The sequence below is a fragment of the Somniosus microcephalus genome, chromosome 1, assembly GCF_052327205.1.
Source record: "Somniosus microcephalus isolate GS21.2 chromosome 1, FLI_Smic_1.0, whole genome shotgun sequence".
NCBI lineage: Eukaryota > Metazoa > Chordata > Chondrichthyes > Squaliformes > Somniosidae > Somniosus > Somniosus microcephalus.
In genome coordinates, this window is record NC_140987.1 from 214,213,165 (window position 1) to 214,225,317 (window position 12,153).

At 41.8% G+C, this 12,153-nt stretch overlaps 1 protein-coding gene across 2 annotated transcripts in view; it reads left to right on the forward strand.

Moving 5' to 3' along the window:
- The window catches only part of oclnb (occludin b), a 63,870-nt gene extending 52,787 nt beyond the window's left edge, over positions 1-11,083 (forward strand). For both annotated transcript variants that reach the window (XM_085989854.1, XM_085989846.1), the window contains exons 8-9: positions 8,212-8,253; positions 9,518-11,083. In XM_085989854.1, coding sequence (XP_085845980.1) covers positions 8,212-8,253; positions 9,518-9,619 — 144 coding nt within the window. In that variant the 3' untranslated portion in view covers positions 9,620-11,083. The remainder of the gene's footprint in view (positions 1-8,211; positions 8,254-9,517) is intronic.
- The last annotated feature ends 1,070 nt before the right edge of the window (positions 11,084-12,153 follow it).

Sequence of the window (12,153 nt, forward strand, 5' to 3'; positions counted from 1 at the left end):
ATATCTCCCACTTGATACTCAAATGGTCGGACCTTCTTGTCGAAGTATTTCTTTGCCTGGTTTTTTGAATTGCCTTGTTTGTGTAGCTACAAACATGTTAGTTTGTTCTATGTTCTCTACCACCATTTCAAGCCATTTTTGGTTGCAATTCCCTGTACTAAGGGTGTGGCTGAAGGAGTTAACAGATGGGCTGGCATTCGCATTAGTCGCCCGGTCATAGCCTGGTAGGGTGAGATACCCGTTGTGCTATGCGGGGTGGATCTAATGGCCATTAGACACATTGGCAACATACTGGACCATTTGGTGGGGTGATCTGCACAAAATTTGTTTAACATAGTTTTCAGAGTTCGGTTTCCTCTTTCCATTATACCAGATGATTGTGGGTGATGGGAGATGTGAAGTTTATGCGAGATACCCATTATCCGTTGCAATTCGGTAAAAATTTGGGCGGTAAAGTGTGATCCCTGATCACTATCAACTTGAATTGGCACTCCCCACCTGCAGATCACCTCACCCAATAAAAGGCGAGCTGCTGTCAATGCGGTGTTTGTTTTACATGGAAAAGCCTCCTTCCATTTAGTAAATGTATCAACTATAACTAGACAATACCACAAGCCCAAAGGTCCTGTAGGTAAGGGCCCTATAAAATCAATTTGAAGGTGGGTAAACGGCCCATCGGGAGGAGGGGGACTGCGCAACAGTGCCCGATTAGTGTGGGCACTTGGATTGTGCTGTAAACAGGGCAGACAACGATTCACCCTATGAGTGACATCTGTGATGCAATCGGGATACCATGCAAATTTGCGTAGTTTCTGAACAGTTGCATCAGCTGAATAGTGCCCTCCTACCGGATGTGAGTGTAGGAGATCAAAAATTTCGGGTGCCATGGATGAGGGAACACAGACAACCGGGAGATCAGATGATAGCCACTGCATGTGGGGGTTGAACATGAACAGGGGAGCAGCTTCCCCAGACTGATCCAGAGCCAATTGTGTGTCCGCAGCCCATGGAGTGGGCTGAGGTAACGGACATCCATTCTGATACTATGCAATAACAACTGCAAAGGGGGAATAACCGGACTGGAGGGAAAGGAGGTCGATGTCCCCACCTGGGATACGCGAGACTGATCTTAAGGGAGAAGGAAACCAAAACTGTGCACAGTACTCCAGGTGTGGTCTCACCAAGGCCCTGTACAATTGTAGCAAGACTTCCTTATTCTTGTACTCCAACCCCCTTGCAATAAAGGCCAACATGCCATTTGCCTTCCTTATTGCTTGCTGAACCCACATGCTAGCTTTCTGTATTTCATGCACAAGGACACCCAAATCTCTCTCCACACCAACATTTGAAAGTTTCTCACCATTTAAAAAATATTCTGTTTTTCTATTCTTCCTACCAAAGTGAATAACCTGACATTTCCCCACATTATAGTCCATCTGCCACTTTCCTGATAGGTGTACCCTTGCATTTTTAGTATCATCCTTGTAAATCTTCTCGGCACCCTCTCCAGTGCCTCTATATCCTTTTTTATAATATGGCGACCAGAATTGCACACAGTACTCCAAGTGTGGTCTAACCAAGGTTCGATACAAGTTTAGCATAACTTCACTACTTTTCAATTCTATCCCTCTAGAAATAAACCCGAGTGCTTGGTTTGCTTTTTTTATGGTCTTGTTAACCTGTGTCGATACTTTGTGATTTGTGTATTTGTATTCCTAGATCCCTTTGTTCTTCTACCCCATTTAGATTCTTATTTTCCAAGTAATATGTGACCTCCCTACTTTTCTTACCAAAATGTGATACGTCACATTTATCTGTGTTGAATTTCATTTGCCAATTATATGCCCATTCTGCAAGTTTATTAATATCTTCTTGTAATTTGTTTCAGTCTTCCTTAGTATTGGCTTTTCCCCCCCCCATTTGGTGTCGTCCACAAATTTAGAAATTGTTTTTGATTCCAAAGTCTAAATCGCTAATATAAATTGTGAACAACAGTGGTCCCAGCACTTATCCTTGTGGAACACCACTACCCACCTTCTGCCACTCTGAATAGCTATCCTTTACCCCTACTCTCTGCTTTCTGTCTTAAAGCCAGCTAGCTATACATTCTGCTACTTGTCCCCTGACTCCGCATTCCCTGACCATATTCATTAGTCTTATTATGTGGTATTTTATTGAAGGCCTTTTGAAAATCTAGATAAAATACTGCATTACCCTTGTCTACTCTCTCTGTTACCTCTTCAAAAAATTCAATTAGTTTGGTCAAGCAAGACTTTCCCTTTTGAAATCCATGCTGACTATTATATTTTCGTTTCTAGATGTTCTTCTATTTTCTCCACAAAAAAGCAGGGGACCTAATACTGAGCACTGCGAAACCCCACCGGAAACAGCCTTCTAGTCACAAAAACACCCGTTGTCCATTACTCTGTGCTTCCTGCCACTGAGCCAATTTTGGATCCAATTTGCCATTTCCTCTGACCACATTCCATTTCCTGGCCAAGGGACTGGTGTCCAACCTGTTCATAGTCCTGTACTAATGTACTACTTGAGCTAGTCAGTACAAAATTCTGCGATGACCCAGGCTGTGACCTTGTGTCTCAGTCTTTATAACCTCTGAAGAATATCTGCTGTTATAATACCTCTTCTCATATTGTATATGATCTTGTTCTCAAGCACAACTGGAACTAATGGGTATGTGCTGTATACCACAATCAGAAAACTGCATGAGCAACTTTTAAATTAAAACGCTTGAGAAAAGGTTCTTTGGACTCACTCTAGAAGCATCATTTTATGGCAAACCACACGATATACACAACTCAAGAAACCCAAGTGCTGCTCGCATGGTTTTAGTTTTTTTCACTTTGAGGTTTTTTTTTATTCGTTCATGGGATGTGCGTGTCACTGGCAAGGCCAGCATTTATTGCCCATCCCTAATTGCCCTTGAGAAGGTGGTGGTGAGCTGCCTTCTCGAACCGCTGCAGTCTGTGTGGTGAAGGTACTCCCACAGTGCTGATGGGGAGGGAGTTCCAGGATTTTGACCCAGTGACGATGAAGGAATGGCGATATACTTCTAGGTCAGGATGGTGTGTGACTTGGAGGGGAACTTGGAGGTGGTGGTGTTCCCATACACCTGCTGCTCTTGTCCTTCTAGATGGAAGAGGCTGCGGGTTTGGGAGGTGCTGCCAAAGAAACCTTGGCGAGTTGCTGCAGTGCATCTTGCAGATGCTATACACTGCAGCCACGGTACGCCGGTGGTGGATGGGGTGCCAATCAAGCGGGCTGCTTTGTCCTGGATGGTGTCGAGCTTTCTTGAGTGTTGTTGGAGCTGCACTCATCCAGGCAAGTGGAGAGTATTCCATCACACTCCTTACTTGTGCCTTGTAGATGGTGGAAAGGCTTTGGGGAGTCAGGAGGTGAGACACTCGCTGCAGAATATCTAGCCTCTGACCTGCTTTTGTTGCCACAGTATTTATGTGGCTGGTCCAATTAAGTTTCTGGTCAATGGTGACCCCCAGGATGTTGATGGGGGTTTCAGCAATGGTAATGCCGTTGATTGTCAAGGGGCATAGAAACATAGAAGATAGGAGCAGGAGTAGGCCATTCGGCCCCTCGAGCCTGCTCCGCCATTCAATGCGATCATGGCTGATCATCCAAATTCAGTACCCGGTCCCTGCTTTCTCCCCATACCCCTTGATCCCTTTAGCCTTAAGAAATATATCCAACTCCTTCTTGAATATATTTAATGAATTGGCCTCTACTGCCTTCTGTGGTAGAGAATTCCACAGGTGCACCACTCTCTGGGTGAAGAAATTCCTCCTCATCTCTGTCCTAAATGGCTTACCCCTTATCCTTAGACTGTGACCCCTGGTTCTGGACTCCCCGGCCATCGGGAACATCCTTCCTGCATCTAGTCTGTCCAGTCCTGGCAGAACTTTATAAGTTTCAATAAGATCCCCTCTCATTCTTCTAAACTCCAGCGAGTACAAGCCCAATCGACCCAATCTCTCCTCATACGTCATTCCTGCCATCCCAGGTATCAGCCTGGTGAATCTTCGCTGAACTCCTTCCATGGCAAGAACATCCTTCCTCAGATAAGGCAACCAAAACTGCACACAATACTCAAGATGTGGTCTCACCAAGGCCCTGTACAACTGGAGCAAGACATCCTTTTTCCTGTACTCAAACCCTCTCGCTACGAAGGCCAACATACCATTTGTCTTCTTAACCGCCTGCTGCACCTGCATGCTTACCTTCAGCGACTGGTGCACAAGGACACCCAGGTCTCGTTGCACTTCCCCTTCTCCCAATCTATTGCCATTCAGATAATAATCTGCCGCCTTGTTTTTGCCACCAAAGTGGATAACCTCACATTTATCCACATTATATTGCATCTACCATGCTTCTGCCCAATCACCCAACCTGTCCAAATCATCCTGGATTTTCTTGGCATCCTCCTCACAGCACACACGGCCACCCAGCTTTGTGTCGTCTGCAAATTTGGAGATATTACATCTAGTTCCCTTGTCTAGATCATTAATATATATTGTGAATAGCTGGGGTCCAAGGACCGATCCCTGCGGTATCCCACTAGTCACTGCCTGCCACTCGGAAAAAGAGCCGTTTATTCCAACTCTTTTTGCTTTCTGTCTGCCAACCAGTTCTCTATCCAAGTCAATACCTTGCCCCCAATCCCATGTGCCTTAACTTTACACGCTAATCTCTTATGCGGGACCTTATCGAAAGCCTTCTGAAAGTCCAAATACACCACATCCACTGGTTCTCCCTTATCTATTTTACCAGTTACATCCTCAAAAAATTCCAGTAGATTAGTGAAGCACGATTTACCTTTTGTAAATCCATGTTGACTTTGTCTGATCCTGTCACTGTTTTCCAACTGCTCTGCTATTACATCTTTTATAATGGACTCTAGCATTTTCCCCACTACCAATGTCAGGCTTACCGGTCTGTAATTCCCTGTTTTCTCTCTACCACCTTTCTTGAATAGTGGGGTAACATTAGCTACCCTCCAATCCATGGGTACTGTTCCAGATTCCATCGAATGTTGGAAGATGATCAGCAATGCATCTACTATTTCTAGGGCCACTTCCTTAAGTACCCTAGGATGTAGATTATCAGGCCCTGGGGATTTATCGGCCTTCAATCCCATCAATTTCCCTAACACCATTTCCCTACAAATACTGATTTCTTTCAGTTCCACCCTTTCATCAGACCCTATGTTCCCCGGCATCTCTGGGAGGTTATTTGTGTCCTCCTTTGTGAAGACAGAACCAAAGTATGTATTTAATTGGTCTGCCATTTCTTTGTTCCCCATTATAAATTCCCCTGATTCTGACTGCAAGGGACCTACGGTTGATTTCACCAATCTTTTTCTCTTCACATATCTATAAAAGCTTTTACAGTCAGTTTTTGTTCCCTGCAAGCTTACTCTCATTCTATTTTCCCCTTCTTAATTAATCCCTTTGTCCTCTTTTGTTGAATCCTAAACTGCTCCCAATCCTCAGGTTTTCTGCTTTTTCTGGCCAATTTATATGTCCTCTCCTTGGATCTTATGCTATCCCTAATTTCCCTTGTTAGCCACGGTTGAGTCACTTTTTTTATTTTTACGCCAAACTGGGATGAACAAATTCTGTAGTTCATCCATGCGGTCTTTGAATGTTTGCCATTGCCTATCCATTGTCAACCCTTTCAGTGACATTCCCCAGTCAATCCTACCCAACTCTCGCCTCAGACCATCGTCGTTTCCTTTATTTAAATTCAGGACCCTAGTCTCTGGGTCAACTACTTCATTCTCCATCTTAATGAAGAATTCGATCATAATATGATCGCTCCAACCCAAGGGGCCTCGTACAACAAGATTGCTAATTAATCCTTTCTCGTTACATAATACCCAGTCTAAGATGGCCTGATCTCTGGTTGGTTCCTTGACATATTGGTCCAGGAAACCATCCCATAAACACTCCAGGAATTCCTCCTCCACAGTATTGTTACTAATTTGGTTAGCCCAATCTATATGTAGATTAAAGACACCCATGATGACTGCTGTGCCCTTATTGCACGCTTCTCTAATTTCCCTTTTAATGCCATCCCCGGTGGTTAGACTCTCGCTTGTTGGAGATGGTCATTGCCTGGCACTTACCTGCCACTTATCAGCCCAAGCCTGAATGTCGTCCAAGTCTTGTTGCATGTGGGCATGGACTGCTTTATTATCTGAGGAGTTGTGAATGGCACTGAACACTGCAGTCATCAGCGAACATCTCCATTTCTGACCTTATGTTGGAGAGAAGGTCATTGATGAAGCAGCTGAAGATGGATGAGCCTAGGGCACTGCCCTGAGGAACCCCTGCAGCGATGTCCTGGGGCTGTGATGATTGACCTCCAACCACTACAACCACCTTCCTTTGTGTTAGTTATGACTCCAGCCAGTGGAGAATTGTTCCCCCCCCCCAATTCCCATTGACTTCAATTTTACTCGGGCTCCTTGATGCCACACTCGGTCAAATGCTGCCTTGATGTCAAGGGCAGTCACTCTCACCTCACCTCTGGAATTCAGCTCCTTTTGTCCATGTTTGGATCAAGGCTGTAATGAGGTCGGGAGCTGAGTGTTCTTGGCGGAACCCAAACTGGGCATCAGTGAGCGGGTTATTGATGAGTATGTGCCACTTGATAGCACTGTTGACGACACTTTCCATCACTTTGCTGATGATTGAGAGTAGACTGATGGGGTGGTAATTGGCTGTATTGGATTTGTCCTGCTTTTTATGGACAGGACATACCTGGGCAGTTTTCCACACTGTTAGATAGATGCCTGTGTTGTAGCTGTACTGGAACAGCTTGGCTAGAGGCGTGGCTCGGCTGGAGCACAAGTCTTCAGCACAATAGCCGGGATGTTGTCAAGGCCCGTAGCCTTTGTTGTATTCAGTGCACTCGGCCGTTTCTTGATATTACGTGGAGTTGTGTTGATTTACACTGGCAGGAGACTACTTGATTTTCCTTCTCCTATTTGAATGTTCAGGTCCATGCAACAGGGAAACTCACTGGGATATATATAAAGTGGGCAAAAATGCTGGTGCGAGTATGAAAATGGGGATATGCGTTTTACACTTGCATTGACTTTTTCCATCAAATTCGAAGCCAGAGGAAAATATACTCTATTTGCTGTTCTTGTGATTTATCTCAAAATATTGATAGGAGGAACAGTATTAAGGAAATTGAAGTACAAATATACATCTTCTAGTGACCAACAATTTTGTAAACTTCTATTTGCTTGGGGTAGAGTTCCATGAAGACTGGGTGTTCAAGTGTCCATCTGTAAAGTTTGATGACAAGTGTTGATAGATATGGGAGGGGCAGCATCACAGTCAAGCCAAATCACGTCCTCACCTGACTTCTCTGTGCACTTTCCTGGAGGGGTTGTTGGATCGCAATCGGGAGTGGGAATGTAAAAAACGCACATGCACGGTATTTTGAATGGCCCGCACAGCCCCTGGTAGGGGCCGCGCAAGGCCAAAATAAATTACAGGGAACACTGGTGGGAACCAGACTGATTTTCTCCCCACTCCTTCGCAAACCTGAATTATTGGGGCTAATTGTAGCACCCCTATTGTTGCCCCAGCTGAGATCAGCTATCTCTCCAAAAATTATGGATCAAACCTGGGGTCTTCTGGCTCAGTTATGTACTGTATTTGCCAACTAAGCCATCATGGGACCCCAAGCATTCATATAAATGGAACCGTTTTCCATGAGTTCAGATATGATCAGGAGCTCAGCATATGGAAATCATGGGTGTAAGCTCACATTTTGTCACTCCGTGGCACAGCACAATAATGTAATATATTAATTATCCCTTCCTTAGAGTAGCATAGGAACAGGAGTAGGCCATTTAGCCCCATGAGCCGTTCTGCCATTCAGTCAGATCATGGTTGATCTGTACCTCAACTCCATTTACCTGCCTTTGATCTATATCCCTTGACACCCTTTTCTGACAAAGCTCAATCTATCTCGGTATGAAAATTTGAATTGACTCAGCATCCACAACCTTTTTGGTGGGAGAGTTTGTGTGGTATGGTATATTTGCATGGCAGTTTGTGAATCTAATATAATTCAATTATCCAAACAACGACTTAAAAATGTTCATAAAGCCCAGAAAACATTACTTTGTGTTTAATGTTTCTTTTCTACCTCTATCTCTAGGCTGTCGCTGCTGAATATAATAAACTCAAAGAAGTGAAGAATGTGAGTAGTCTAAAATTTCAATCTACTAATCACTTGATAATTACTTAAATCATATTAGGTCAACTCTTACTATTGACATGGGTTATTCACATATTCCTAGCAAGAGATGTCTGCATTTTTCTTTTTGTTTTACATCATGGAACAGTATCCATGTAATTGGCTATTTTCTTTGTAATTCTCTTACCAAACAGCTAGTCAATAGATTATGCTTTGGGAGCTTACCACCTCACCCACTCCAACTCTGTCGAGCACTTGTCTCAATTTGTAAAACAATTTGGGGAAATACCCATGGCGAGGAAATTTCAAGTTGCTCCTCTGGAGCTTTATGAATCCTTTCGCTCTACCTAGGAATCATTCTTTCAGCACTTCCTTTTATATTAGCATTTATCCAATGTGCAAAAGATTGTGGGATGCAATAAATATGTATCCATTCAAGTAGACTGGGGAGCTGCTAGTTGTATGTGTGCCTTTCCTGGTGGTAAATGTTTTCCTGCAGCTAAGATTAGCAGCTCAACTTGAGTAAAACTACACCTTTCTGTCACCAACTGAAGCTGTGGTTCCCTTATTTCAGATCTTTCAAAAGCAGCATTCTTGTGTTAGTGCAGTGATTTTCACACAGGATTGGAAAAGTGATCAGGTGTCAAACATTGATAAGCTTTCCAAAAAAGCAATAACTTTTCTAGTAGAAATATATGTTGAAGATTTAACTCTGGCACCCAATATTTGCTGTGATCCCATTCACTTCAGTAGGAAGCCTATTTGTATGTGAAGATCCCTGTGAATGTTCTTGCTTCTTTAAGTGAAGTCAGTGCTTTCAATAAGTTTAATTCCCCTACATTTTGCCTGTCATCAAGAAGTACTTAAAGCATAGGTTAGATATACCATGATGCTCCTTCTTCCCCCAACAAATTACCTTAACCAAAAGCCATCCTCTAGTCTCTAAGTGAGATTGTCAATTTAGTGGTGGCATAGGCTGTTTGGAGTGTTATACTCGCCAAGGAACTGAGTTGAGTGACCAAACTAATTTCCTAGAGATCTTTACAATCAATGAAGAGATTGCATCAGTATGAGCTGAATATGTGCTAGGCAGTTTTCTAATCAATGTTTCACTAAGCTTTCAAGTATCCAGTTCACTCACAATTTGTCATTTGATTACTTGAATGGTCTCCAGTATCTTTTTCATAGGAATTTTTGGTAACTATTGGTATTCTTCAGTTAAGTCACTACATTTTCACAGACTCTCAATTTTCTTTTCTATTTTTAGTCTGCTGATTATCAGGAGAAGAAGAAGTATTGCAAGCAGCTGAAGATGAAATTGTCTCACATCAAGCAGATGGTCAGCATCTATGATGGCCAGAAATCCTGAATGCCAAAACCTGTGGCTGCTGTCATATTTTCACAGAAAATTAAAGTTGAGCATTCATTTCCCTGCAGAGTGGCCATTTATTGATCACGTGAAATTGTTTATGGGCCAAAAGAAACACCATTGCATGGTGTCAGATGCTTTCCTATATAGTATCGTGACAAAAAAACGTTTAATTTTTTTTGCCTCTTATTGAGGCATGGTGTGATTATTTTTAAACAGTTAGAATTTGATAAGCTTTTGCTGTAATTTGTATTGTTTTGGATGGAAGACATTTTTAACGTGTTCTACATTTTGTAAATAGGAACAAAATATCTACTTTTGCATACAAGGGCCTTGTGTTTTAAGGTACTTGAAATGGATATTGGTACTTAGTTTTACTAAAGCTCTGTACATCAGCTTAAATAGAACAAGTTATATGTGTATGTATGTATATATAATATATTTTGTTATGTACAATGATTATTTCTCAAATTATGAGGGATTTGCCCAAATTATTTTGGACTTATTCCCTAATCAAGCTTTTGATACTATTCAGTCCCATTGAATAACATTAATACTGTTTTTAAAAATCTCATTTTGAAAATCTTGAAATTGGAAAAAGTTACATTATATACCATAGACTGTTACCAATAATGTATCGGATAAACACAGTTGATTCAGACAACAATCTGTTGATATGAGTCAATGAAAGTTGAGGCACAATAATGGTTTAGTATATATTTTTAAAGTTCAAGATAATGTAGATGGTCAGATATGTAAAAATGCTTCAATTATGTTGTAATTAATACTGGATAACTAATCAGGGATGATATTTGGGTTTTTTGCCACATAAATAGGATGTGGTACTGATTTATCAGCACAGGTAATTTTTTGGGAACAGCCTACCTACTATATCACAGAATCACAGAAACCCCACAGTGCAGATAGAGGCCATTTCGGCCCATCGAGCCTGCACCGACACATATCCCACCCGATCCCCGTAACCCCTGCACCAACACATATCCCACCCTATCCCCGTAACCCCATGTATTTAATCCCCCTAACACGAAGGGTCAATTTATCATAGCCAATCAACCTAACCTGCACATCTTTGCACCTCCAGGGTGCAAGCAAATACAGCTGAAACTTCGGCATGAATTACTTGTTTTAATTGTTGGACAAATGCAATATTTTGTTTCTATAACTTCATATCTTTCATGTTTTTAATGTTCCCATTACATGGGAGTTTTGCTGTATTTTCAAGATACTCTTGGATAAACTTGCAGAATGTTTTAAAATGAAACCTCTGAATATAAAAAGCATTTAAATTACTTTTTTAGCTACATGCTCTGTTTACATATACCAGTATGAATTCTGAAATTAAGAATTTTTTAGCGGTCGCTAAAACTTGGTGATAATATGCATTTTTTAATCTGTTTTTTAAATTGTGTAACCATTAAATAAATGCTCAAAGTTTATTACTGACTCATGAATGTTTTCCTTTTTTTAATACTTGTGCAATTGCTTAATGAAATATCTTTATTACACAAGTTTGCATTTTTATAGCACATTTTAATTTAATAAATGTCCAAGCTATTTCACAGAAGAGAAGTGAATGCCAAGCAATGTAAGAGTTATGAGATGACAAAACATGGTCAGAAAGTAAAGTTTTGAGGAGCGTTGTAAAGGAGGAGAGCGCAGCAGCAAAGCAAAGGGGTTTAGGGAAAGAATTGGAGTAAAGATGAGCAGTTATGTAAAAGGTCAGAGTTGGAGGACCAAAGCATGTCGGACGGAGAGGTTTTGAAGGCAGGGTAAGTTGAAGCTGTGGAGGAATTTGTAAACAAGGATGAGAATTTTGAATTGAATATGCGGGGGTCCAGAAAACCAATTGAGGTCAGTGATTTATGGGAGAGTGGGACTTAGTGCAAGATGGGATGCCGTTTGGCAGTTGTGAATGAGTTGGAGATTTTTGGAGGGTGGAGCTTGGGAGGAGTTGAGGTCAGGTTGCAGGTAATGAATGTGTGGAAAAGGGTTTTGGCAACGGTTGGAGGTGTGAAGCTTCAGAAGCATTTTCTCATCTTTCTGTAACCCAATCCTGGTGGGCACCAAACCTTGGATATATGATCACGTGTTCTCGTATCTTCTGGCAGCTGTTGTCCAAAGTCTGAGTTTACACATATATGATGAATATCCACCTTTAGAGAGATGAAAGGGTCTGCACAAGGCAGCTTGTGATATGATAATCCTTTAGATACTCAAATCCAATTTTGATTTGATTAGAAAAAGTTCCCACCATTTGACTAAAACTGCAGTTATGGTTTGTGTTTCTCCTAACATTACAACTAGACAGCAGTTTCCATAAAGAGATGGAGCTCCTTGTGTTAAGCTGGGTTGATCCCATACTGCCTTACCAATGATTCGCAAAGCATGATGGACTACTTGACATACAGTGAATGGTTTAAATGTAAAAAGCTGATGCAGGACTGTGGGAATGCAATACACATAGATAAGAAAGGACGAAACAGAATGTTTATAGAACAGAGTAGAGACAGTCT